The 27,526-nt window shown below is 54.0% G+C and overlaps 3 protein-coding genes across 4 annotated transcripts in view; 2 read left to right on the plus strand and 1 right to left on the minus strand.

Annotated features, from left to right (window-relative positions):
• PEMT (phosphatidylethanolamine N-methyltransferase) overlaps positions 1 to 3,822 on the plus strand; it is a 42,849-nt gene extending 39,027 nt beyond the window's left edge. For both annotated transcript variants that reach the window (XM_039732335.1, XM_039732334.1), the window contains exons 6-8: positions 877 to 951; positions 1,747 to 1,807; positions 2,467 to 3,822. In XM_039732335.1, coding sequence (XP_039588269.1) covers positions 877 to 951; positions 1,747 to 1,801 — 130 coding nt within the window. In that variant the 3' untranslated portion in view covers positions 1,802 to 1,807; positions 2,467 to 3,822. The remainder of the gene's footprint in view (positions 1 to 876; positions 952 to 1,746; positions 1,808 to 2,466) is intronic.
• A 7,986-nt stretch (positions 3,823 to 11,808) lies between these two features.
• On the plus strand, positions 11,809 to 13,856 carry RASD1 (ras related dexamethasone induced 1). The gene is made up of 2 exons (XM_039732534.1): positions 11,809 to 12,293; positions 12,512 to 13,856. Exons 1-2 carry the CDS (start codon positions 12,008 to 12,010, stop codon positions 13,060 to 13,062), a joined length of 837 nt encoding a protein of 278 aa, XP_039588468.1. The 5' UTR covers positions 11,809 to 12,007; the 3' UTR covers positions 13,063 to 13,856.
• A 1,344-nt stretch (positions 13,857 to 15,200) lies between these two features.
• Positions 15,201 to 27,050, minus strand: MED9 (mediator complex subunit 9). The gene is made up of 3 exons (XM_039731853.1): positions 27,024 to 27,050; positions 19,586 to 19,923; positions 15,201 to 15,993 (listed from the first exon to the last, which is right to left on the minus strand). The coding sequence occupies exons 1-3, from the start codon at positions 27,048 to 27,050 to the stop codon at positions 15,777 to 15,779; spliced, it is 582 nt and encodes a 193-aa protein (XP_039587787.1). The 3' UTR covers positions 15,201 to 15,776.
• Positions 27,051 to 27,526: the final 476 nt, after the last annotated feature.

A 27,526-nucleotide genomic window follows, 5' to 3' on the forward strand; every position in this document is an offset into this window, starting at 1 on the left:
CATTCTGTGATTCTATGATTCAGTGACATCTCTCTTCAGAGCAGGAGGTGATGAGGATTTTTGGTCCCCAAGCTATGGCCTCTGCTAAAAGGAGGAAAAGGAGCAGCCATCTCCACTGTGCCTCAGTTCTTGGTCTCCCCATAACCAGCCAGTGAGGAGCAGTGGTGGCATCCGTGCCCCGTGCTGTGCAGCCATCTCCCCTGTGCCTCAGTTCTTGGTCTCCCCATAACCAGCCAGTGCTGTGCCTGGTGACATCTGGCTGGAGGGCACATTCCTGAAACACTTAGAAAAAGGTTTAAAAGTGAACCAAGCCCGCAGCCCCAGTGCAGCACCCACCCCAGCACCCTGCCCAGGGCAGGAATGGACCTTCCCATCCCTTCCCATCCCTTCCCATCCCTTCCCAACCCCATCCCTGCCCTGGCTGAGTGCATCCATCACCACTTGGATGTGTGTGGTGCCATACCCTGCTCTGGCTGCCTGGTGTCCCCTGTACCCTGGGTGGCCCACCTCTTTGGGACATCAGGCATTTCCCTCAGAGCATGGGCTGGGGGCTGCAGCTGTGTGTCAGCAGCTGCTCAGCCCTCAAACATCCCCATAATCTCAGGATTTAGCATCAAAGCAGGAGCTCTCACAGCAGAGACGTGCAGGGATCAGACTTAAAAGAAGTCGCTGAAGTAGGCTGGGGAAGAGCCTTTGCCAAGGAACATCTGCCTAAGACAGTTAACATTAAGCACAAAAAAACCCCAACCCTTTTGTTTGCTTCAGTTTAATGAGCGAGCAGAGCTCTCTGCAGCCCAGTGTCTCATTTCACTTTCTCAACCAGGTCTTGCATAAGCCCCTGTACTTACCTGATCTTTCCCTTCTCTTTCAAAACAGGCACGCCAGCCCAGCTGGCCTTTTGCTGACAGCTGTAGTGGCAATTTCCTACACAATCGCTGTGCTGTACGAGGGGTGAGTAGCTGTGCAGAACTGGAGAGCTTCTAATTATTTCTACCAGCTTTAACTCTCGAGGTTTCAGAGAGCTGCACAAGTAGGGATGGGCTTTTTTTTCCAATTAATTCAGCGGGGAAGAAGGAAAACAGGAATTTTTTTTCAATTGTTTTGATAATGGGCAAATTCCAGTCCGAAGCTATTTGCTGAGTTCTAGGAACATTTGCGTGTTTATTTTTATCAAAACGAGGCCTTTTTTTCCTTTTGGGTGCCAGATTCTGTCTATAGAACAATAAGGAATGCAGTGAGAGGACTCATTGTGTCTTCACAAGAGCCCCCTACAAGAAGCACTTGCATTTTGTGGTTCCTTGGATGGGCTTCTCTGCTGTTTTGCACTACAATAGCCCAGCCAGCAGCACAGGATGGAGCAGCACAAAATAACTCCCAGAAGTAGCACAGGATGGAGCAGCACAAAATAACTCCCAGAAGTGGCAGTTGTACTTCAGCAGTGAAAGGTCTTTTGTGTTTGCAAGGGAGGGGGAGATGCAGAGAGCCATGGTCTGCAGGGGGGTGTGCTGAGCCTTGTCCTGCTTGGCACAGGGATGGTCCTGTAGCTGCTCCTCAGTCCAGAGAGGCTGAAACCAGGGTTGCCACAGACCAGGAATAGTCAGGCTGTGCCAACCTGTGGAGGACAAATCTTGTAGGCCCAAAGGTGAGCACTCAGTAGCCTTGATTTTAATTCTTCCTCCCTTCTTTTGCCCTTCTCTTTTGTCTCTGCCCCCTTCTCTCCCCAAATTGCCATCCTCCCAACTGCAGGCCTTTCACAGAGGAAATCTATCGGAGGAAGCAGAAGGGAGTGAAGAGCAAATAGCCCCAGGTACGTTTGCTGATGGGGGCATTTCAGGGGCTGCTTTGCTGGGCTCCCCCACCAACGAGCACCCCAGCCCAGCCCTGCCTTGCCTGGCTCCTCTAGAGCCCTTCCCACCCTTCTCAAAGCTTCAAGCCTCTGCAAAATCCCAAGCAGAAAGCTTTTCACAGCAGCAGTTGTGTCTGCCTCCTGGCACCCGACCAGCAGCCCCCAAATTGTTTTGATTATACACTTGAGAATCAGTGCAAGGGAAAATTGCTGGGAAGCTTTGAGGCTCCAGGCTTAATCTGAATCAGGCAGAAAAATACAACTATTGGCCATGGCAGGTGCTCCAGAGAGTGGCAAGGGATGGTGTGAGAGGGCATGTGTGCCTGCTCATCCCTCAGGGAAACCAGGCCTCCCTGCTCCAGCTGCTCCTTGCCTGAGCCAGGAACATTTCTGCCAGTGGGCTCACCCTAAAACCTCAGCCCAGGCTTGTTTGGGGGGCCAAAAGCTTCTCCAGCAGCACAAGCTCCTTTCCTGGGGGTTCATTGCCATCTGGGAACCCCCAGTGCATTTTTGCCTGCTGGTTTTTGGAGGGCTGGGACAATCCCATGGCACTGCTGTGACAGAGCTGCTGTGGCACCACTGAGGTCCCCAATGGACTCTTGTCCCTTTGCCTTTTGCAGGGCACTCTCTGGGGTACCTCGTGCCTCTCCGGCCCCCACACTGTCTGATTTGCCCATTTTCCTACTGAGATGTATCCTACTAATTAACCCAGCAACCCTTAATGAGCCAGCTGAGCTCCCTGCAGCACTGGAAGTGACCAGAGGAACAGCCTGAGTGGTGGCAGGGAGGTCCCTGTCCCCAGGGCTCTGTCCAGGTCACTGCAGCTCCCGATGCTCTCCCGGGAGTTCCTCAGTGTGGGACCTCCTCACCTCTCCTCCCACACTGATTGCTGGAGATCTGCAGGCACAAGGAATTCCCTTGGGACTGGAGGGGAAGCAGAGCAATGATGGAAACACCAGGGGCCTTTCACGAGTGAGCTCTGAGCAAATGGAAGCACCAGCTGCAGCGTGTCCTGAAGATCATCTGAAGAGATGCCACGAGAAGCAGACAAAGCTCAGGTCCAGCAGTGGAGAGAGCTCAGGAGCCCCTGAGGATTCAAACACAGAGGGGGAAGGAGCAGGGGAAGCTGCTGTGAGCTCAACAATAGCAAAACCTGCTGCAAAACAAAAAACCAGCCCCTTTTTTTGGGAAAGGAACCTCCCCATCCAGAGCTGCAGTTTCCCACCCATGTAGAGCCCTGCAGCCTCTCCACACTATTGCAAAGGCTCTGAGCAAAGTGACTGAAAAGCACAGGAATGTGAATGTATGACCTAAACCAGAGCCCAGGGGCATGGAGGGATGGCAGCTGTCCTGTGGGGAAGCCCCAGCATGGAGAAGACCCAGGGGAAGAGTCAATCCCTGTCTGCACTTCACAGACATCCCACCCCTGGCCATGTTGATGCCCCTCCTTTTCCCTGGGTCCACATGAGGGTCCTGCTGCCTTTCCCACCACCCAGTGCCTTCCAGCTGTTTTCCACGGTCTTGCAGGGGCAGTGGGAGGGAGGGAGGAGAGGGCAAGGTTTGTTTCTGCCTTCCACACCGTGCAGCAGCCAGGCAGGGCTGTGCCCCTCTGCCCCTGCCACCAGCCTGCCCCGAAACTGTCCAGTGCTGAATCCTGCCTTGAGCACAAAGATTCCAGAGGTGATGCTCCAGCCCCAGGCTCTGTTTTCACAGATTCCCAGAAGAGTTTGAGAAATAAACTGTAAATGACCAAGTGAGCAGGTGCTGGAGAAGGGAGCTGTGCTGCTGCCAGCTCCACACGGGCACTGGAATGTGGCACCACATCTCTGCACCACACTGTCCCCTCCACAGAGGGTCCTCTCTCTTCTCAGTGTCACCTCCACGAAACGGTTCCATTTCCCTTTGCTTTCACACGTTGTAATTAACTCACCCTCCAGGCATTGCTCAGCAGAATTAAAAGTGTTGGTCTCTTTTCAGTCCGGCCTCCATTTCCTCCGGAAGGGCTCACAAATGCTGTGTTTGCGTTTCATCACTTCAGAACCATTACACACAGATTTATTTCTTTATTGCCGTCTCAACCACCTTCCTCTCAAAGATTTGGGCATAGTATTTTATTTTTAGATGAGTTTCCACATTCCCTTCACAGCTAATGTTTATAGAGGGAGGCTAAACCGGCCCAGTACCCATAGCAACCATCGAGGAGAGGATACATTGCATTATTCAGACAATTTATGTCAGAGTTGCCAGTCCTGGCTCAAAGTCTCTGATGTCAATAAACTTGGATTTGTTGATAAGTGAAATCAGTATTTACTGGAGAAGCACGTGCTCATACGGGAAGAATTATTCCTAATGAGAGCAGAGCCAGGGCTGTATTTGTGCTGTCTCATTCCCGGTCTGGGGACCATGTGTGCCTTTCCCAGTCCCTCCTGCAAGGCCAGGAGGGACCCCAGTTGTGCCATTCCCCTCCCCAGCCAATGTCAGCCTCCTAAATCATGGTTCTGTCACCACAAGCCCCAGTGGTGGAGCTGCTTCCCATGCCATGCCCACAGCACCCCGTGAGCACAGGGGTTTGGTGCTGGGTCTGGCTTCACACACTCCTTCCCCCTTCATCTGCCACTTCCAGCACAAGGTTTTTTTGGGGGGTTATGCCAGACACATCCCTGATTTTAGCAGCTCTTCCCACAGCAGGCAGCACGGATTAAACAACTCTGCCTTCACACAACAGCTTCTGGCTGGCACAAGGCTGGAGTTTGATATTTTAGAGGCACCTGCTCTGTTCCCTGAAGAGTTGGGAGTTGATGTTTCAGCCCATCTCAAGGGGTCTGAGCCCACCTTTCACCCCAAGGGATGGCCTTGGCCAGGACAGTCCCAGGTGTTGCTGTGCTGCTCCATTATTTATGTTGTTTTATGGTATTTAACAACAAGAGATTGGAGGACTCTCCTTGGTTATAAGGAAAAAAAAAAGCAATTCCTCTCCAACTGCCTAATATTTCCAAGAATTGGAGATTACACAGGGAGGGGGTGAAACCTTCAGGCTGAGCACAAAGTGCTGGTGGTGTCACAGCTCTTTCCCCTTTTCCTGGCTGCAGCTGGGACACATCCTGCATGGATCTAGGGGTGGATCTCATGGTCAGAAGGTGAGTCCTGCTGCTTCCAAAGGACAGAGCTGCACCTGTGGGACCCCCAGGACCAGCTGGATGCAGCCCCAGCTCTGCAGCAGCACAGGCAGGAGCATCCAGGGCCAAATGGGGTCCCTGGAAATGGGGTCATGGGGCCATTGTCATGCCTTCGTGCCTTCAAAATCCAGGATGGAGCTTTCTGGGCCCACTGGAGCTGGCAGGGAGGTTGTTTGCAGCCTTGGGAATTGCTTCACGTGGTGCTGTGTGCTGACGCCACAGATAACACTTCCTTTGAAGTTTGGGATATTTCTCCAGAGCAAACACCAGGAAAGGAGAAACTAGTTAAATCTCAACTCCTAGCTGGCAGGGACAGCTGGGTCACCCAGGCCATCACTCTCTGCTGCCTCAGCTGCCCCTACCCCACCAGAAAACCTCTGTGCCCACCCTCACGGGGGTTTCCTCTGCGTGCTTGTTTCCGTGGCTCCCCACACACATCTCCCTTCCATGGAACTGCCGTGGCACTTCCTTGGGATGGGAGGATCATCTCCACGACAAACACCCAGCAATGGGCTGTGGGGCCAGCTCCACTCTCACAGGATGCTCCCTCCAGGAGCACTTCAGCATCCTGCAGCCCTCTCCCTGGTGGTGGTGGCACCCGGGAGCAGGGACACATTCCCAAAGGCCATTCTCTCCCTTGTGACCACCTGTAACCCCGTGTTTGCCCTGCCCGGGGAAGCTGCTCTGCCTTGGCCCAGGGCAGGGACAGCCATCAGCCCTTGGGTGGCAAACAAACACAGAACAAACACCGTGGCAGACAAACACAGAACAAACACGTGGCACAGCCGGGCGGCACGTGTGGCGCTGGCAGCGCCGGGAATTCACCATTCCCACCCCACTCCTGCCTCCTGAGTCTGGGCTGGCTGGGAATGAGGGGCTCAGGGCTCCCAAACCCATCCCAACACTGAGGCAGAACCTTGCCTTTCTTGCCAGTGGTTGGGTTTGATGTAAAAGCAAAGATGAGCTTTTGGCTTTGGGGGCAGTTTGGTCACTGATTTATTGGGGATCCCTTAATCCAGAGAAGGTGGACAGGGGACATGACAGAATTTATATTTTGTAGGGGAATAAACCAGTCTGTTCTATCTCTGCTGTGTTGGGAAAACAGTCTTTAATTTGGACTTTAAATGTTCACAAAGCAATGGCAAGAATGCCCTGGTGGGAAACTGCTCCCATGTGGGAAACCCCCAGTGCTGGAGCCCAAATGCCATGGGCAGGATGGGCATCCCAGGGCTGAGCTGCATGGGCTCTGCTGGCACATCCGTGCTCAGGGATCTGGGATACAGGCAGTTCCCAACCCACTGGTGTCCAGGGAAAGCTTTGACATTTCCCCCAGTGCTGGGGAGCAGCAGCAGCAGCCCCCCATGGCCACTGTCCCCCTGCCCCGGGCATCACCCCTGTCAGGGCAGGGTGGGGAAGGCTCCATCCAACCCCTCCCAGCCCATTTCCACCCTCACTCCGGGGGCCCTTACGCACGGAGCTCCTGCCACGAGGCAGAGGACAAGTTACCAGGCTGTTTTCTTTAATTTCCACACTCAAAAGCCGCCCCGAGACAGCCCGGTGAGCCGCATCCTCCTTGGATCCTGTTTCAAAGGACAGAAATGGTAGGAATGTGCTGCTTTTTCCATGTTGCATTTTGGTCGGGAGGAGCTGTTTACGGAGCACAGCTCCTTTCCCCGTCAGGGCTGCAGGAGGGCTCAGAGCCACCAGAGTCCTGGGAAGACGTCAGGGCCAGGCTCTGCCCCAAGGGAGCCTCGAGGGTCCTGGATTTGGCCACGGGCTCAGCCTTTGCCTGGCTCAACTCCCCAAATCCCAGCCTCTCCATCACTGCACAGCCCCTCTGGAGCCTCAGGAACAGATGTGGGACCCGACAGGAAACATCTCCATGCTCTGAGCCCCAGCACTGCTGCCCTTCCCTCGGCCACCTCCAGCCTGGCACTGCCCAGCCTGCTCCCTGCCTGCTCCTGGGCTTTCATTTCTGTCCTGCCAGCCCTGCCAACCATCCCTATTTCCATGGGAACCCTGCTGAACTCTCAGCAATGCATCCCCTGGGGTCACCAAGCCTCCCTCTCGCCTGTGCCTCGTATCCCAAGCCCAGCTGGTGCCTGTCTCTGGTCACAGGTGACATTTCTCTCCACTCCCAGAGGAGCTGAAGGAAACTCTGCTCCTTGGAAGGGAGCAGAAGGTGCTGGAGTTTGGGGACACGTCCAGGACATGGGGACACCTTTGTTCATGCTGGCAGGCTGTTGCATGGTCTGTGGGCAAGAGGATGGGATAAAAAGAGATGGAAATTGGGAGCAGGAGATTTCCAGGGTGTTCCTGGCTCGGAGCTGCACCGTGCTGAGCACAGGGATGGTGTCTCAAGGGACCTCTTGGCACTCCTTGCCTGGGTAACTCCAGGAACTGGGGATTTGAGACATCTCAGGCTTTCAGATTCTCTCTTAATCAAATCCCAAGTGCTAAAAGGAATCAAGAGACATGAAAAGTGTTGCTAAAGAAGCAGGGGGTGGGGGAGGGAAACAAATAAAGCCCCCCCCCCCCCATTCCCCAGAGAAGGAGCAGCTTCTGCATCATATCTCATCTGGGAAAAATTATATTTTGGGAATTACGTGCTTCTTCTGAAAAGCCTTAAAGAGATTTAATAAAATGAGACAAGCTAATAATATAGGGAATGAATAGCAACCCTGGATTCTGCATCTTGATTTAATCAGATGCTTTTCCTCAGGGGGACAAGCAAGAACTATGGCTAAAGCCTCCCTTCCCTTCCCTGCCCAGCTGCTCCCCTCTTCCTCTGGCCATTCACTGCTCTCCCACCCCGGGGAGCAGCCAGGGCAGGATTTGGGGTCCCAGCTGCTGGGAAATGGGGAAATGCAGAGCCCACGCTGGTTCCTTGGGAGCAGGGTAAGGAGCTGGACACCAGCTTGCTGTAGAGCCCCCAGGGAGAGGGGCCCTGTCCAAAGGACAGCCCTGGGGGAGAAAAGCAGAGATTGGGGAGCCAGGAGAGCTGGGCTTGGCTCCACGTGCGAGGTTGCTCCAGAGCCTGGGAATGCTGTGTGCTGCGAGGATGAGCCCTTGGTGGGATGTGCAGCAGCTGACGGGGAGCTCCTGTGGGATGTGCCCGTCTCGGAGCCTGGGACAGCTGCAGGACCTGCCTGTGCCAGGTGGGAAGGACACAAAGCTCTCCCAGTCCTGCCTCACCGCTCAGAGCCGCGGGACCCGGCCGTGAACCGAGGCCAGCCCGGCCCCGGGGGGATGATCCTTCGCAGCACACTCAGAAACCAAGCTCATGTTCTGATGTAATTGTCCTTTTCCGAGTATCCCCCTGCGCTGGGCACCTCGGTGCCGCTCCTGCTTCCTGGAACATTCTGCTTCCTACATTTTCGCCGTGGTGCTGCTGCTGTGAGCTCTGTTCTGCTGCTGCACAGCTCGTCCAAGGCAGGCCCTGGGGAGCCGCGTGTTCTGTCGCCGGGATGTTTGTGTGACTTTCGTGGAATTTCCTTTCCTCTGCCACTTGCTCGCGGACACGGGGTGGGATTTGCTGGTTGGCAGGTGGCTGGTGAACCGAGGAGGGTGAAAACAGGGAGGGGAATGGCAAGAAAACAAGGATTGATCTGTGCTGAAGGTGATTCCATTAAAGGTGTCGCTGGGGTTGGTGCAGAGCATCCTGCCCGTGGCTGTGGCTGTGCTGAGCTGCTGCATCAAAGAGATTCTATCCTCCAAAACCAGGCAAAGAGCAAAACATCCCACAAATAGCAGGGACAAACTCTGGCAGCCGTGGGGGAAATGCCCTTTTACCTGCCTCTGCTTTAAGCCTTGGGCTATTTGCAGTCAGGTCAGAAATAGGTGGTGATTTGTAAGAGAGTCATAACAGTGCAAGGCTTTGCCTCGCAGCGAGGTGGATCCTTTATCATCAATCACTGGCAGCAGCTCCCAGCAAATGCGCTTTGCTCCTACAGGAGATGAGTTTCTGGATGAGCCTGGGAGGACTCAGCTAATGCTGTGTAATGCTCCCTGCTCGGGCTCTGCGTGACTCCACGAGGAGCTGGGCTCTGGGATGGCACAGGCAGTGCTCACGACCCCTTCTCTGAGAGCTCCCACCACTGCAGCTCTCCTCCACCCACCCCAGATCCCTGACATCCTGTCCTTGCTGCCAGGGGGTCCCTGGCTCTGCTCCCACTCCACCAAGCCCACAGGATCCCAGAGCACATCTGTCTCCTGGCACGCTCTGCCCAAAGAACTGTTGAGAAGGAGCAAATGGATTTTTTTTCCTGTCAGCCAGGAGCAGGTTTCAAGCAGGCTATTTTTACCTGTTCCTGACTCTATTAATAGTTGTACGGCCAGCAATAAATGCTGATCGAGATATTCGATTTGTCTGTCCTCCAGAGGTTGCCACTTCCTATTCCCCCCGTTGTTTTCCATCAACCGCTTCAATTAAATGATCTTTTTGTTATTTGGGGTGATACATTTGGGCTTTGTGTTGGGCTATTAAACTTCTCCGCTGTCTCACACACAGATGAATAAACACAGGAAACTGTCCCACTTTCTCTCCTCCAAGTGTCCTTGTGCCTCTGGGCAGGATGTTTCCCTGCAGGCAGGGACGGGGCTGCTTGAGCTGCTGCTCCCTTCCAGACAGACACAGACAACCACAATCCCTCCCTAAGCCTTCCAAGGGTGTTTAAATTAAATTATCCGAGGGTGACACTGCACTCAGGGGAGAGGAGAAGCTCAGCACCATCCATTTCCTGAGTGGTGCTGATGAAGGGCACGGCTCTGCCCCAGTCTGTGTGTTCTGGCTGTCCCTGAGGTCCCTCTCTGTGTTATAGGTGAGGCTTCTGCTGCCCTGAACTTTACTAAAGCATCACCTTTTGCTAAGATTTTGTTTTTGTTAGTTTAATTTTTTTTTTTTTTTAATTCTTATTTCATTTTTATCATAGAACAGGCTGGATTGGAAGGGATCTTAAAGCTCATCTTGAACCAGCCCCTGCCATGGGCAAGGGCACCTTCTGCTAAACAAGATTGCTCCAAGTCTGTCCTACCTGGCCTTGGACACTTCCAGCAATGGGTGCAGCCACCCTGGGCAACCTATTCCAGTGCCTCACCACCCTCAGAGGGAAGAGTTTTTTCCCCATATCCCATCTAATTCTGCCATCTGTCAGCGTGAAGCCAGTCCCCCTTGTTCTGTGACTCCAGCCCTTGTCCAAAGTCCCTCTCCATCTCTCCTGGAGCACCTTTAGCCACTGGAAGGGGTTCTAAGGTCTCCCCAGAACCTTCCATTCCCCAGGCTGGCCATTCCCAGTTCCCCCAGTACGGCACCGCTCCTGTTCCCATTCCCGCTCCCGTTCCCATTCCCATTCCCATTCCCATTCCCGTTCCCGTTCCCGTTCCCATTCCCATTCCCATTCCCATTCCCAGTCCCAGTCCCATATTCCCATTTGCACTCCCGTTCCCATTCCCATTCCCGTTCCCATTCCCATTCCCATTCCCATTCCCATTCCCATTCCCATTCCCATTCCCATTCCCATTCCCATTCCCATTCCCATTCCCATTCCCATTCCCATTCCCATTCCCATTCCCATTCCCATTCCCATTCCCATTCCCATTCCCATTCCCATTCCCATTCCCATTCCCATTCCCATTCCCATTCCCATTCCCATTCCCATTCCCATTCCCATTCCCATTCCCATTCCCATTCCCATTCCCATTCCCATTCCCATTCCCATTCCCATTCCCATTCCCATTCCCATTCCCATTCCCATTCCCATTCCCATTCCCGTTCCCATTCCCGTTCCCTGCCCGCGCTGCCGCCGGCCGGACTCTCGCCCGTCCCCTAGCGGGCAGAAGCGGCGCTGCAGCGGCTGCGCTCGGCGCCCCGCACCGGGACCAGCAGCGGCACCGGCACCGGGACAGGGACAGGGACAGGGACAGGGACCGGAATCAGGGTCGAGGTCGGGGTCAAGGGAAGCCGCCGTGCTAAGAGCCTCTGTCAAGGTGTCGTCCCCAGCCCGCGCTGCAGCCCCTGGTGGGACCGGGGCTTCTCTCTGCTCCCGGCCCCTCTAGCACCGAAACGGGGCTTTTCTCCCGTTTTCCGGGCATTTGCACCCGGCAAGTGTAAACCGGAGCGAAACCACGGCAGGGAGTGGCGTGGGACCCTCTGCACCCCCCGCCCCCGGCTCCTGCGGCTCGGGGTCCCCCCCCCCCCCGAGCCCCGGGAGCCCCGAGCCGGCTGCGGCACCGGGCTAAGAACGGGACGGGTACAAAGCACAGAAACCCCGGGCTGAGATGGAAAGAGATCTGTTTGCAAACGGGACTGTGAAAGGGACCGGGAGCGCGAGCGGGAGTTCGAAGAACCAGAGTTCCAACCGGGACCGGGCTGTAAATCTCCGGGAGCGCAAACCGGGATGGGAACGGGATCTGTCTGTGCACCCCCGGGAGCGCGAACCGGGACGGGAGCGGGATCTGTCTGTGCACCCCGGGGAGTGTGAACTGGGACGGGAACGGGATCTGACTGTGGACCCCGGGGAGTGTGAACTGGGACGGGAACGGGATCTGTCTGTGCACCCCCGGGAGCGCAAACCAGGATGGGAACGGGATCTGACTGTGCACCCCGGGGAGTGTGAACCGGGACGGGAACGGGATCTGTCTGTGCACCCCGGGCAGTGCGAACTGGGATGGGAACGGGATCGGACTGTGCACCCCCGGGAGCGCAAACCGGGACGGGAACGGGACCGGGCTGCGCAGCAGCGGGCGCGCGAACGGGGCTGCGAACGGGACCGGGCGCGGAGCCGGGCGCTGACTCAGCCGCCGCCGCCCCGGGCCGTGACGCGCCGAGGGGCGGTCGCTGCCGGCTCCATATAACGCGGCGGCCGCCGTGCAGAGCTCACACCGACCCTTCCTGAGAGGGAAGAGGGGCTGAGCAGCCGGGCAGGCAGCGCCTTCCTCCTTCTCCTCCGTCTCCTTCTCGGCGCAAGCTGCGCTTTTGCCGGCGTCAATGAAACTGGCAGCGATGATCAAGAAGATGTGTCCCAGCGAGGCCGAGCTGAGCATCCCCGCCAAGAACTGCTACCGCATGGTCATCCTGGGCTCCTCCAAGGTGGGCAAGACGGCCATCGTCTCGCGCTTCCTCACCGGCCGCTTCGAGGAGCAATACACGCCCACCATCGAGGACTTCCACCGCAAGTTCTACAGCATCCGTGGTGAGGTGTACCAGCTCGACATCCTGGACACGTCGGGCAACCACCCCTTCCCCGCCATGCGCCGCCTCTCCATCCTCACAGGTACTTGTCAGGAGGTCCCTCTGCCAGTTTCCTGCTCAGTTTGGGGATGTTTTTGCAGTCCTGGGAGGAGGGAGGTAGGATTTTGTGTGTTCGAGTGGTTGGGCAGCTCTTCTTGGTGCTGCCTGGTCCTTCTTTCTCCAAGCCTGTGTTTGGCTTAGGAGTGGGTCTCTCTGTGTCCCCATCCATGCAACAATCTCACGTTCTCTCTTTGTCCCCAGGAGATGTGTTCATCCTTGTGTTCAGCCTGGACAACCGAGACTCCTTCGAGGAGGTGCAGCGCCTGAAGCAGCAGATCCTGGAGACCAAGTCGTGCCTGAAGAACAAAACCAAGGAGAACATCGAGGTGCCCCTGGTCATCTGCGGCAACAAGGGCGACCGGGACTTTTACCGGGAGGTGCAGCCCCGGGAGATCGAGCAGCTGGTGGGAGGGGACCCCAAAAAATGCGCCTACTTCGAGATCTCAGCCAAGAGGAACAGCAGCCTGGACCAGATGTTCCAGGCGCTCTTCGCCATGGCCAAGCTTCCCAGTGAGATGAGCCCCGACCTGCACCGCAAGGTCTCGGTGCAGTACTGCGACATCCTGCACAAGAAGGCGCTGAAAGGCAAAAAGCTGCTGAAGGAAGGGGGCCGGGGCGGCACGGAGGAGGCGTACGGCATCGTGGCCCCCTTCGCCCGGCGGCCCAGCGTGCACAGCGACCTCATGTACATCCGGGAGAAAGCCATCGGCGGCGGGCACGGCAAGGACAAGGACCGCTGCGTGATCAGCTAGGAGCCCCCCTCGCCACGGGGAAGAAGGAAGGAAGGGAGGAAAGAAGGAAAGGAGGAGGGAAAAGATGCTCGTTTCCGAATTGACTTTGGGCCGGTGGCCAGCCGGGCAGAGAGGGCGTCGCCTCTCCCCCAGCCTCCCTCCTCCCGTTTTCATCATCTCCCCCCTTCCCCGGGGGGGCATTTTGGGAGCGAGGGATGCGAAGGGGGAGGCTTTGGAGGGCAGGAGGGGATGTCCCTGGGAACAGCCTCCTCCTCTGGGCAGAGAGACAGGGAAAGGGTGAGCTGCTGGGCAGCCAGGTGGGAGGGTGAGTGTGGAGGGCACAGACCTTGGTGTTTCTTTCCCTCCCAGACCACCCAGCCTCAGGCACTGCCTTCAGCAGGGAGGGCAGGGGCCTGGCCAGCACCTGCCTGGGGCTTTGGGCTTGGTTCTTGATTTATTTTTTTTTTTCCAACTTGAGAAGCTGTGCACGGACTCTTGGCTCTATGTTGTGTGTTCATCTGTGTCTGCGAAACACGTGCAGAAGACACTCCTAAGCTGTTGCAAAAGACATTGCAGAGTTACAGCCCCGATGGACCAAAAAACTGACTCTTGTTTACATTCGTCTTGTTTGATTTGCAAGATTTGGGGAGGGTGGGGGGAGCGGGAAGGGTTTTACAAAATAAAATAATAGGCACTTTATGTAGGTATTGTTTGTCATCGACATGAACAAAAAAAAAATCTTCAAGTGTTTCTACCGTGGGTGAAACTTGATGTTTTATTTTTTCTACAAATTAATAAAATCTTTTTAAAAATTACACCTTTGGGTTTGCCTTTGCTTCCTTGCCCCATCCCATAGCAAATCCTGCTCAAGAAAAGGCCTGAGCTCCGAGGAGGCCAAGCCAGCCTCTCACTTCAGCCCTGTAGTGCCCCATTTTCTGCGACTCCCAGTGCAAAGGTTCCCGCCTCTGCAAGCCGCCGGGGTTTTGCCACACAGGGTAACGAGAGGCCACGCAGGAGCTGCTGACTGCCAGGGGTCACTGAGGCAGCACTCTTTCCTCACTCCGCTACGCCGAGTGACGGTGCTGCCAGCCCCACGACAGCCGGGCATGGCGTGTCACCGCCTGCAGTCACCCAGCAAACTGACATCACTTCGTTATAAAGAGCTGATTGTGTTTCAGGCTCTTTGCCGATTAACTAAGCACGCTTTAATGATGTCAACACAGACTGATTCATTGGCACCCCAGCTGGGAGATTGTTTTTACTCTGCAATATGAGTAAAGGAAGTGCTTTGCTCGAAAGGTCACCTTTACATCTGATGGTTTTTAATCTCTTCCCAATAACATGTTGCAGTAATCATTGCTAGAACTGAAAGGGAAACAGGATCACTCTTCAAAGAACTCATTTTCCACCTCCGCTTTCCCCTCATGCAGCAGCACAAATCTGTGTTTAGTACATATTAATGGCAAAAAAAAAATCACATTGGAGCCACAAAACAACGGTGGGGGAGAGAGGCAGCAAAGCAAAGCCCCTCAGTTTCACTTGAAACTTGGATTCAAGTTGACAGAGTTAACTTGCTCCTGAGCTAAGTGCCAGACATTTCTTTGGCAACAAGTTGTTTCTTCCAGCTCTGACTATGCCTGATTTCACAGGAACAGCAACTGGCAAAAGAATGGAAAACATCGTCCAGGCATGAGACACAGGAATTTATTGAGCTGGGACAGGCAATGGCTGGTGGAAAGGCAATTTCAGTAATAAAAAATGTGTACATTGTGCTTTGTTTATCTCGGTGTTCTGCTTTACTCAGAGTTTACACACTGGCACCTTCCCAAAGAAAGTACTAGCACAGTATTTCAGTGGGGACAGAGTAAATATCTAAGCTACAGGTGAGTTGCAACCACCCCACCGAGCAGAATTACCTGTTCCAGCTGCTCAAATGTTTGTGCTTGTGGGAAGCCCCTGGATGTGGAACTTACCTGACCTGTTGAGCCTGACTGTAGTATGGAATAACTAAAAGCTTTTATCATTTATGGCCTTTGTTTTGATTCTTGCCCTTCCTCTGTTTTAAGAGGGAAAGTTGGAGCTGGGCCCAGAGTCCCACGTGCTGCCAACATCCTGCCCCTGCTCTGCCCACATCCACTCAGTCAACACAAGAGGGGCAGTTTGGAATTCATAAATCTTTATTTGACTCATCTCAGACACAACCACCAATTGTTTAAAAAGAGACATACACAAGTAACTGAAAGCAATCATTCCTCTTCCAACACACAGGGAATGGAAAGTGTACCAGAGACTCTTTCCAGGAGCAGGGCCAAACAGTTCATTCTTCCCTCTTATATTCCCTTTTGATGTTTGGCCATTTTTATGTTAAAAAAAAAAATTGCAGAAATGCCCCCTTTTTCACCAGCAGGTACTTTGACCCTTAGTGAGGAGAAAACAAAATATCTCCTGCTTGTTTGAACATAAAAAAGAAGAACCCCACCCTGAGAGAAAACAGGAGAGGGGATATATAAGTGCACAGTCCTGCAGCTGATCAAAGGAACGTGCTGCTGCCATTGTCCCAGGAGAGCACACAGTGTCCTGGCCCAGTGTCACACACCCATGGTCCACACAGGCACAACGCCACAGCCCCATATCCACAAAACCTAAAGAAAGAAATGTCAACTTCTGCCACCCTGCTCAGCCTGGACAGGAGGTATCTCAGAATCTCAGACCCAGAGAGTGCAGCTGTGTGTTTCTTACTCCTTGGGGATTTCAAACATGCAGAGGCTCTTGTACTTCTGCAGCAGCTCGTTTTTGGTGCGGACCTGCTCCCGCAGGTTCTGCAGCTGCTGCTGCTGCTGCTCTGGGCTCACCCCGATGCCAGGCATGGAGCTGATCAGCTTCCTCATCTCCTGGAACTTGTTCTTCAGCTCATTCAGCACCTGGTGAACATCCTGGCTGTCCTTGTCCATGCTGCAGAGGAGAGAAAATCGAGACACTGTGAATTCTCCTACTGAAAATGCTGTAATTTCCAATGCAACCAGGGTTTAAACTGGAATTCACTGGGAAAATTGCTCTTGGTATCTAGCTACACACTCTGATTCACCTATCCCAATAAAATGACACAGATTGATACAGACTGGGTAGCTATGGGGCAACCTGGTTTCCTGCAAATTCCCAGCACACAATCCAGTCACCTCAGGATGCATTAATCAGGTTAGGAGCTGCTCTGCAGCTTTTAAACATCACCCTGGAGCAGGCTAAATTCTCCCTCTGAACTCCTGTACGTCTCTTTGGGGAAGGTAAGATTGCATATGTGTTGTGTGTAGTCACCTGGAAAAAAAGATCTCAGTCTCACCCGTGACCTGTTGCTGCTATAATACAAAAAAAATCAATGCAGCCAAGGAGCTTGACAGCAGAAAACAGAAACTGCTCCCCAAAGTGTCAGAGAGTGTCCAAAGGCAGAGAAAATGGCACTTGGGAGCTTTAAAATGAGTCTCTGGGGATTAATACTTAATAAAAGAAAAGCGGCAGGGTTTTTTGGGTTGGTTTGGGGTGTTTTTTCCAAGAGCAGCAGAATTGGCTCTGCAGCCAGCTCTGTGCTTTTCAAGGCTCAGTGTTGTCTGAGGCAGCGTCTGCCCTTGAACCCTCATTAGTATCTGACTCAGCTTTGTTAGCACCAGCAAGAAGTTTTACTGATTCCAGGCAAAAGCAAGTCCCTGCTTCCAGGCTGCCTGTTAATAGGGAGAGCAGGATTCTAATGGTCTTTGAAAAACTGGGAGCCTGTTCAATAGCCAGGCCTAAAAATAAATCTGCTTGGCATGACCAGGGCAGAGAGGTGCTCGATTATAACTTTGGGGAATCGTGACATGGCTGAGAGCAAAACTTTTAAGCAGATGGCAGCCGCTTGTTTCAAAAGCCTGTTGGAACAAAATATTCATTATTCCCTTCTAAATAAAACTGCAGCTGGTACTATAATGTCTCCCCATTATGCAGGCACTCAGGGCCAGGTTGGCAGTGGAAAAATACAGAAACAGACACACAACCAAGCCCATGGCACATCTGGGGATGGGGTGGCACTGCCTTTCATCCACCACAGCTGCAGGCTGGCTTTGACAGTGTGTCCTCCCCACTCAAAGAGAACTGACAGCTGCCTGTTGCCTGGTTGATCCAAAGGGATAAATATTTCAGAGTTGGTGGGGTTTTTCTCCTGATGGGTAGTTTTCCTGCTGGATCAAGCCACTGAAGTGATTTCCTTTTGGGGGGCATGGAGATGTGGGAGTGAGAAGGTGTGGGAAGAGAAGGTGTGGGGAGAGCCTGCAGCTGCCTGCACTAACACAGGATTCAACACAGCATCCAACCACAGCCTGTGCTGATACACTGGGCACAAAACCTGCCCTAAGGCACGGTGTCCTTCACCACACCAGCACAACCATTGGCAGAGCCACACAGTGGGACCTCAGCAGTGATGCCATTGACTGCACAAGGCTGAAAACATCAGCAGACTCTGTTTAGGAAAACTTTCTCCAGACCCAAACAACAGGAAAACAGCACCCATCCTTGAATGTCAGCAAATTTACGTGATACATCCTCGCTCCGGAGCACAGAGTCACCTTGGAGATGTGTCCTCACAGCTGAGTCAGTGTCAGAACAGCAGGGCTGGGCTCTGCCACTCGAGGCAGTGTTAGAGGACAGCCCGTTTGCCATCTGTCAGGGACAGGAGGCACAGCATCCCACCGCTGGCCACCGCGGTGCGACCTTTCTGCCACACTGTTCAGCCTCCACATCGGCTCAGGCTGCCCAGGAAATGCCGGGCCCGGCATGGCTCCGCCTCACGGCCGCCTCACGGCCGCCGGAGCCCGCCGCGGTGCCCCTCACGGAGCCTGGAGCCGGGCGGCCGTGAGGGCCGGGGAGTGGAGCCGTGCCCTGCGCCCGCAGTGTGATCTCGCTGAGGCTGCAGTGATCGCCCTGAAACCTCCAGTGATCCTTCCCCGAAACCCACAGTGATCCCCCACATCGGCTCAGGCTGCCCAGGAAATGCCACACTCCAAGCCAAGGAGGGAGCTGGGCAGCAGGAGTGGGTGGCTCGGTGGGACAGGGCACAAGATATCCCTGGGACTGTCATCTGTGAGTCACTACAACCTGATCAGTGACACATCACAGCCTGGGAGGTCTCAGCCCGTGGCTACTGCCCGCTCTGGGGATGTACACGCACACACCTGGCAGGGGATTTAGCCTCACTCTGTGGTCTGCACAGATCACAGAGAATCAAGGTCAGGGGGCAACCTGATGGCCTACAGCTAGCACAATGGGGAAAGTGAGTGAAATTACACTGTTTGTGCTCTCATGCCCATGCTGGACTGGTGTGTCAAAGGTATTCATTCCCATGGATTGGGCTGCTTGGGCTGCAGAGCCATTAAGGATCAACATCCCTCACCTTTCAGACATGTTTGCTCCAAGTGAAGCAGCAGGACACAAATCAGCTCCTCAATGAGTGCACAGGGAGAGGGCAGGAAGAAAGCAATTCATGCTTCCCATGCCCAGTGCCTCACCCTGCTCAGGTGAGAGCACAGAGTCTGCCTGGATGGATTTCCATGGCTGAGGCATCCCCTTTCTGGGAATTCAGATGAGCATCTCTGGAGTGGTTATCCTGGCCCAAAAACACATAAATTCTTAGGAACTCTTGTACCAGCACCTTTCACCTGTACAGTGCTTATCTTGAGCTGGGAAAAGAACAGTGTATGTCCCACTGAGGAAGCCATCCCCCTTTTTACAACTTCCCAGAAACGGGCTGCATTCCTGACGCACTGCCTGTACTTCCTGAGGCTGTTATCAGCCAGAGAGTAGAGTTCTCTGGAGCAATAACCCAGCGGCCACAGAGTGCTCCTGCTCTGGGGTTGGTGGTGGGGCAGTGTTCCTGAGCCATGGGAGCACCTGCACTGCCCGGGTGACCCTGGCACCACCCAGGCACTGGCACGACTCAGAGTGAAGATGCACTTGGGGCTGTGCCAGCTCCCTCCAGCACTCATCCCAGGCACTCCAACTGAGAGAAAAAGGGCAAAGGAGATGCTGGGAGGATGGAGAGCATCACTAGAAGGGTGACCCCATTGCGCTGCTACATCTTCAGGGAGTCCTGGGGAAGTGAGGGCTGGGAGAGCATCACTTGAGGGAGGATTCAATAGCCCAGCTCCCTGTTCAAGGCCTTATGAGTGTGCTAAGGATGAAAAAACAACTTAGAGGAAACCCCATAACTCTGCTCCCTGTCCAGAGATCCCAGAGATGCTGTGGTTGGCAGAACATCACTTGAGGGCGAACCCCACTTCCCTGCTCCCCATCCCGAGCATCCCGGCGATGCCGGGAGCCGGGTGAGCATCACTAGAGGGGGCATCCCACTGCCTCACTCCCCAGGCAGGGCATGCCCGCGGATGCTGTGACTGGGAGAGCATCACCAGCGAGGCACCCCTCAGCCTCCCGGGAGCCCTGGTGTGAGGCAGCACCGTCCGAGCAGCGGCGGCGGCAGGGCCGCGGCGCCCGGCGGGGCGGCGGGGGCCGTGCCCGCCGTTACCATTTGATGATGTCGTGGACGAGCGGCAGGAAGGAGAACTCCTCCTGCGCGGGCGGCAGCGAAGGCGGCTTCTGCTCGGCGGGCGGCTCCGGCGGCGGCGGCTCCTCGGCGGCGCGGCCCGCGGGCCCGGACGCAATGGCGGCCCGGCAGTGACGGAGCGGGGCGGGCCCGGCATGGCTCCGCCTCACGGCCGCCTCACGGCCGCCGGAGCCCGCCGCGGTGCCCCTCACGGAGCCTGGAGCCGGGCGGCCGTGAGGGCCGGGGAGTGGAGCCGTGCCCTGCGCCCGCACTGTGATCCCGCTGAGGCTGCAGTGATCGCCCTGAAACCTCCAGTGATCCTTCCCCGAAACCCACAGTGATCCCCCCCTAAATGCCTCCACGGTGATCCTGCCTGTGCAGCAGTGATCCCCCGAGACCCTGCCAGTGATCCCCCGAGACCCTGCCAGTGATCCCCGGAGACCCTCAGTGATCCTCCTGAGACCTCCAGTGATCCCCGGAGACCCTCAGTGATCCCTTCTGAAACCTCCAGTGATCTCCCCCGAAACCCACAGTGATCGCCCCTAAATGCCTCCACGGTGATCCTGCCTGTGCACCAGTGATCTCCCTACACCCAGTGATCCCCCTGCACCCCGCCAGTGATCCTTCCTGAAACCTCCAGTGATCTCCCCCGAAACTCACAGTGATCCCCCCGCTAAATGCCTCCACGGTGATCCTGCCTGTGCACCAGTGATCCCCCTGCACCCCGCCAGTGATCCTTCCTGAAACCTCCAGTGATCCCCCTGAGACCCTCAGTGATCCCCCTGAGACCCTCAGTGGTCCCCCTGAAACCTCCAGTGATCCCCCTGAGAACCTCAGTGAACCCCTGAGACCCTCAGTGAACCCCCTGAGACCTTCAGTGATTGCCCTGAAACCTCCAGTGATCCCCCTGAGACCCTCAGTGATCCCCCTGGAACTTCCAGTGATCCTCCCCAAAACCCACAGTGATACCCTCTAAGTGCCTTCACAGTGATCCCCCTGAGATCCCTCAGTGATAGTCCCTGTGCCCCTCTGTTTCCCCCTGCACCCCTCAGTGATCCCCCTGTAATCCCCAGGGATCTTCCCCTGACACCCCCACAATGATCCTTCCCGAGCCCCAAACAAGAGGTGGGGGATTGGAGGAAGGAGAGATTGTGGAATCCTGCATCCCAAGGGCACGGTGAGGAGAAGGGGTGCCAGGAAACATCCAGGTGTCCCAGGAGCCACTCAAACCACCCAGAGGTCCCAGAAAACATCCGTGTGTCCCAGGGACCATCCAGGGATCCCCAGAACCACCCAGCAGTTCCACGAGCTCTCCGTGGGCTGGTTGTGGCTCCCAGCCCCTCAGCACACTTGGATTGGTGTCTCAAGTTTCTATACATCCCTCTTTCAAGCCAAATCTGAGGGGGAAATTGCATTATTCTGTGTATATAACCACAGCAGTGTTTCTCTTCCAACATATTTTTTTTGTTATTTGGAGTCCTCAGTTTGACTTTAATGCAAATGGGGATGATATGGTCTGGATGATGGGGATGTGATCCTTGAAGTGCCTTAAGGACAGATGTTTCTGTGGGACTTTCTGCTCAAGGGAGGAAGCATGGCCAGCATCAGTTGGAGGAAAAGCAAGCTGGAGTGTTGGATGAGAGCCTGAACTAGAGACTGGAAGAATCTGGAGGAAGAACAGAAGTGTGATGTCAGGGCTGGGACTGCTGTGAAGCTGGGAGAGGGAGAAGAAGGGGGAGAAGGCTTAGAGAGCTGGGGGTGCTCAGCCTGGAGAGGAGAGGACTCTGGGGAGACCTCAGAGCCCCTTCCACTGCCTAAAGGGGCTCCAAGAGAGCTGGAGAGGGACTTTGGACAAGGCCTGGAATGACAGGACAAGGGGGAATGGCTTCCCATTGCCAGAGGGCAGGGTTACCTGGGATATTGGGAAAGAATTCTTCCCTCTGAGGGTGAGGCACAGGTTGCCCAGGGAAGCTGTGGCTGCCCCATCCCTGGAAGTGTCCAAAACCAGGCTGGACAACGTTTGAAGCAACCTGGTCTAGCAGAAGGTGTCCTTGCCCATGGCAGGGAACAGGTGATCTTTAAAGTCCTTTCCAACCCAAACCATTCTGGGATTCTGTGAAGACGTGGAGCTGTGGTGTGACTGACCTGCAGGGGGAAGAGGTGGCTCGGAATGGTGAGTGGTCAAGGCTGGGAGAGGGAGGGTGATGCCCCTCTGCACCAAGCAGCCTCAATTTGCTTCAGTGAAGTGCTGCCCTTGTGTTCAAACCCCTGTACCCACACAAAGCATCACAGCATGGATAATACCAGCCACAGTTGAGAGCTTTTTTCCCTGGTTTGGCTTAGACCAAACGCATTATTTAATTTTTCATTTGAAATAGGCCTCCCTGCTCAATGGTTATAGGCTGAGGAAAACTGGGAAGGCAATTTTCTTTTTTAAACCAATTTCTTTCTGAAAACAAACAGAGGCTATTTATACATCTAATGAGAATGCTGGCAGCCATTAAAATGGGGGGTATTGGCTGTTGGCTCTAAATATAGCAGATGCAATCGCTCACTTTGTTCCTACTGTCAGGAATAGATCCTGGTTCAGTAACTGATGCTGGAATGTGCAAAGGAGCCTGGGGGAGCCCAGGTTTCACTGAGCAGATCCCTGTGGGAAGGCTGCTGGTATTTATGGCCCTTGACTGAGCCAAGCAGGAGGCACAGGATGCTGTGTCCTTTGGATGGGGCTAAATGGTTCATTTCTGCCTCTTTTTAAGGGCTGTTTCTAAAGCAGGAGTTGATTCAGGCTCTGTGGGGGACACTTCCCTCTGTACTGTGCTGGTTTTAATTCTCCCCTTGGCTTTCTGGAGGAGGGCAGCAATAATTGCTGGGTTGCTGGATGCCTGCCTCTGATGTTTGAATCAGGCAGTTGTTCCAGCAGGTGACAACATGCAGATACTATTCAGTACCTAAAGTGCTGTCAATCAGCATTTCTTTTTGCCTTTCCACTTCTATTTGGAGTCTCGTGTTCCCACAGAGCTGGAACACAGCTTTACCTAGGTGGTGTGTCCCTGCCTCCTGCCTTTTCTTCCTTGTGGAAAGAGCTCCTCCAGCTCCCCCAGGTGACCCACCTCTGTCCTTTGGGGCTTGTCGTGCCTTGTGGCAAGTCCAGGGGACAGCAAATGTGTTTCACAGTCTGGTTAAAGTTTGAAAGGCTCCTCCACCACTGGAGATGCTGGTGAATTGGTCAGATGAGACTGTGTGGTGTCAGCCTGCACGAGGAGAGCCATGCTCTGTAGCATGACAGTGTGTTCATGTCCCTAGTGAGGGCTGCAGGGAGAGCTGAGAGCAGCTGACAGACCTGGCAGGGAAGAGAAGATTTTTGGTTTTCTGCTCTGTGGGTGTGCACGGTGTTGACCTCAGGTGAGGGGCAGTGCTGGTGCACCCAAATCTTCACCTGTCCTGATGGAGCTCCAAGCTGTGAGGCCTTTGTTCCAAGGGGTGACCTTTGTTATGTCCTTGTAATGCAGTTCTTTCCAGATCCTTTGGCAGCTGTGTTGGGGTCTCCATCTCAGATGGGAGGGCTGTGTCAGCCCATCCTCTGTTCTCAGGAGGAGCTGCTGTTGCCCTGCAGTTCTCCCTAATTTTCATTCTAGATTTTTTCACCTGCTATCAGTTCCTCAGCAGAAAGGTTTGAATGGGCAACCTGTGAAAACTCCATGTGAGGCAGCCAAAGCATGAACAAAGACACTTAGTGATGAATGAAATGAATAATTTCCCCCTGGATTTGGTAATAAACCTGAAGTGCAAATGATCGACCTGTTCCTCAATTTAATTGTGGCTCTTTGTACAATTCATTTTCTGGACAGGCAGTGTCTGAAATGTGTGAATGTTTCCAAACCATCTGATTTTCTGTGTACATTCATTGCTCACCCAGACATTTCATTAACCTATTATCCTAAAACCCAGCTGATCAAATAATCCGTATCCAGAGTATCTTTTGTTATTGCCTGTTTCTTTATGATATCAATGTTATTCTTTCTTCTCCTGTCATTTCTGTACAGATTGTACCTCTTGTCCTCTTCCAAAGGGAACTTTTGAGGTATTTACCACCAGTTATTTAATTCAGCACCAGGTGACTCTGTGCCTTTCACTATTTCCTTACAATGACTTGATGTTTTTATATTGATGGTCTGACATTTCACTGGGCTCCACTTCTTGCTGTTGGACCATCTGGAGCTTGTTGTGCTGTTGCCACCAGCTCTGTTATCGTTTTTTACTATGAGGCTATCACCAGGTTGAACTTTATCTCTTCCTCTTGCTCCTGCACTGCATCATCAGCTGAATTTTCTGTTTCAGTCTTGCTAAGCTGCTGTGGTGGGATAAGTCTGTGTTGCTCAGTCAGGGAGGTGTCAGGGTTGTGGCCACCTGGGAGGGGGGTGATGGGAATGAGAAGTTACAGCTCTAGCCTTTGCCTGTGATAAGGGCACCTTTTTGTTAGGTCATGGCCGTGATCCTACAACTGCTCAGGTTTGTGGCTAAGATCTCCCTAATTTTGACCAGATGTGGATTCAGTCTTGGGCTCTGCCCTGTCTTGACTTCTGGGATGATTTCAGGCCCTGGTGTATCAGTCTTCTCATGGGGGTGCTGATGGGAGTGGCAGGTCATAAGTTGAGCTTCATCCTTTGAAACCATGTTTTACCAGAGGAATTCAGGCCCTGGAGGTCTGGCTGCCCCAAAACTCAGCCCTGCACTCCCACATCCTCCCAGAGCTGCTGATGCCCCGGGTGCCATTGACATTTAACATCCAAACAAGCAGCACCAAAGACATCCGCATCACCCTAATGCCTCCTGGAGTCACTGGCTGCTGGGGAAATGGGGCTGCCATGGGAGGAGGGCCATCATCCCATGACCCAGGAGATGCCACCCTCGAGGAGAGCCCAGCATGCAGGACAGAGCCGGGGAGAAGAGGAGGCACAGGAGGCTTGGCCAGGCTGCCTGTAGCAGCAGGTTGGTGTCACTGCAGGGCATTGGCCTGGCCATGCAGGCCAGTTCTTCAGTGCTCCAAGCCTCAGGAGGTGAGTGGGGATAATTCAAGGCCACAGGGAGTGTCCAGTGACCTCCCCGTGTTCTCCAATGCCACCCCACTGCTGACCAAACACGGAGGCTGGCCCAGGCCACCCCAGGGGAGGCACCCTGCCCATTTCGTGGGCAGAGGGAGCATCGAGGACTTCTTGCACAAGATCAGCTACGCAGAAACATGGATCGAGGAAAACACGCAGGCAGAGCGGCCACAGCCTGGCCCAGCTCCAGCTGCAGGTGGCTCTGGAGCTCACTGTCCCCGTTGGGCAGCTCTGTGACTGTGCAGCACCCCAGAGTGCTGAGTCCTGGGAGCCACCAGTCCCTGCAGAATCATCCCACAGTCAGGTTTGAACACTCCGAGCTGTTTTGCACTCAGGGCAAAGGGGCAAAAGTCACCTTGCAGGAGCAAGAGAGGAACTCAGAGTGTGAATTTGGGGTGTCCCTGAGGAAACCTATGCCTGCAGAGAGAAGTGCCCTTGTTACCACTGGGCAAAAGCAGCCCTGGATCCCTGCTGGCTCCTGCTGCACTGTGGTGAGTCAGCAACGTCCCTGCCATTATTTAGAAATAATGAGTGAGGCTCTGAACACGTGCGGCCAAAAACATGAGGCAGCAACAGTTTCACTCTCAATATGCAACCGTGGCCTTGAAGCAATGCTGCAAGAGCCTGCACTGAAGGGCAAGGCTCAGCCCAAGCAAGGATTTCTCTCCTGAGCTTCTGGATGCATACCCAGCATGTTGGGAAGGTGGGACAGCACATATGTGTGCATCCCTGTGCACACACAGCCCTGTGTGCTTGTACATTCCTGGCTGCATCCCTGGGTGCATCCTTGTGCTCTTGTGTCCCTGTGCTTGTGCATCCATGGATCCCAGGGCACCACTGCCCTGCACAGGGACACTGTGGGTGTCATGGAGGACAGATAAATTTACCTGGATGCACAGAGTAGACACTCACTAATGGGGTCACATTAAGGACATTAATGAAATCCCAGCTCCCTTTCTTGGAATCACTTATTCTTCTAAAATGGGTCAGGCTTTGTGTGTTTGTCAGGGTCCCTTCAAGCGTGGCAGGAAAAGCCATTACCTGATGCTGGAGCCCTTCAAAATATTTCTCTTGGGTTACTTAACACAGAGGGAGAGGAAAGGAGCTTTGTTCAGACTTTGCTTTGGCACCACAGAAAAAGCATCTGGTTAAGATTTTAGCCCATCCTTCACTTGAATTGCAAACAACATTTTGCTATAATTGGCCTAATTACTGAAATGAGACAAAATTTATGTGGGCTTTGCAAGATCAGTCAGGTGTCCTCAAAGAATAATTTTACACAGAAAGAACAGTGGGTTTCTGGGGCAGCACTGACACTGTGGGAGACACATCCTGGGAGGTGGAGAAGTCTCCCTCTAGCTCCAGTGAGAAACCATTTAATCCTTCTCCTGACCTGGGGAATGGTGCATCTCTGCAGGGCCATGGCAAGAGCAGGGGTTTGCTGAGCCTTTCTCCTCCTGACCCTGGGCTTTGTGAGCCCTGGGCATCCCCAGCATGCTGCCATCTCCCACCTGGAGCAGCCTGTCCCCCTCCTCAGCCACACCAGCAGCTCCCACCCGGTTCTGGCACTGGCACCCATGAGTGGCTTGTCATTGTCACGTGTCCCTGGCCCCTGTTTGCCAAGGGCTTAATGTTTAGCTGCTAATAAACAAGGCGTATCGGGGAGGTTTTGACGACCAGGTAGCTAAACTTTCCTGGGAAGTTTGCTGAATTTTGTGGCACAAACAAGGCCAGGATGTGGTGACATTTTCATCTCAGATAGAGTTGTAGAAGTTTCCCAAAGCAGGTTCCCTACTCCCTCACTCCTGGGCATTCCTTCAGCTGGTGATCCAATGCTCAGCTATGTCCCATCCTACCCAAAGCTTTCTCTCCATCCTGGCTGCACACTGATTTATCCAAGGAGGAGTTGTTTTATGGGGTTGGATTGGTTTGGGGGTTTGGCTCCAAGCAGCTGCAGGGAAATCAAAATAAAGTTTTCAAACAATGTCAAGAGGGAAAAGAAAAACCCTCCTTGTTGTTCTGACTTGAGAAATGAGTGAATTTGTTCTTCCTGCCTTTACCCCATGGGCAATTCTCAGCCAAAAGCCTGACTTTTTCCCCCAAAGGAATATGCCCTAAAGCCCAGCTCAGCAGCTACTGCCCATCTCAGTGACCATGGGGTGCCCATGGCTCGATCCAACCTGGAGCCAGGTTTTGCCTTTTTCTACTTTGTGGATTAGCTGAGCCCATCCTGGCTTCTCTTGTAGGGGCATCCAGTAGAGAGGGAGGCTGGAGAATCACTCAAAGCATTTCAATCCCCAACACCATCCTCTTACCCCAGTGTGGCTCAGCTCATTCGTCATTGATCCAAATGCAAACAAATGTCATTAGAGAGGGACATTTGGCATTCAGGCAAACACTGACCCATCCTCGCCCTCACTCCCATGCAAAACCAGCCCACCTGGCACTGCAGGAAGCTCTTGGGATGCTCTCCATGGCAGTGGCAGCTGCTGGAAGGCTGGGCACTGCATCTCTCCCTCCCAGGGATTACACCGGGACCTGGCTGCCGGCCGGCCCGTTCCGGCATCTCTCAGCAACTGCAGAGATAATTGCCATAAGTCTAATTGTTCCTGCTGGATAACGAGTATTTTGCATCATCATCCCCAGCTGCTGAGAGCATCATCCGAGTTGCTATTTCAGGGCTGGAAAGCAGCTCCTCTGAGGCAGGAAAGGCCAGACCAGGCTGGATCTGGGCACCTGAAGCAGAGTCTGTGTGCTGAGGGTCCTCTGACTGCAATGCTGGTTTGCCAGGCTGCTTTGTTACTGTGCAGTGGCTGCT

This window comes from Passer montanus, unplaced genomic scaffold, assembly GCF_014805655.1.
Source record: "Passer montanus isolate IOZ18808 unplaced genomic scaffold, ASM1480565v1 scaffold8, whole genome shotgun sequence".
NCBI classification, from domain to species: Eukaryota; Metazoa; Chordata; class Aves; order Passeriformes; family Passeridae; genus Passer; species Passer montanus.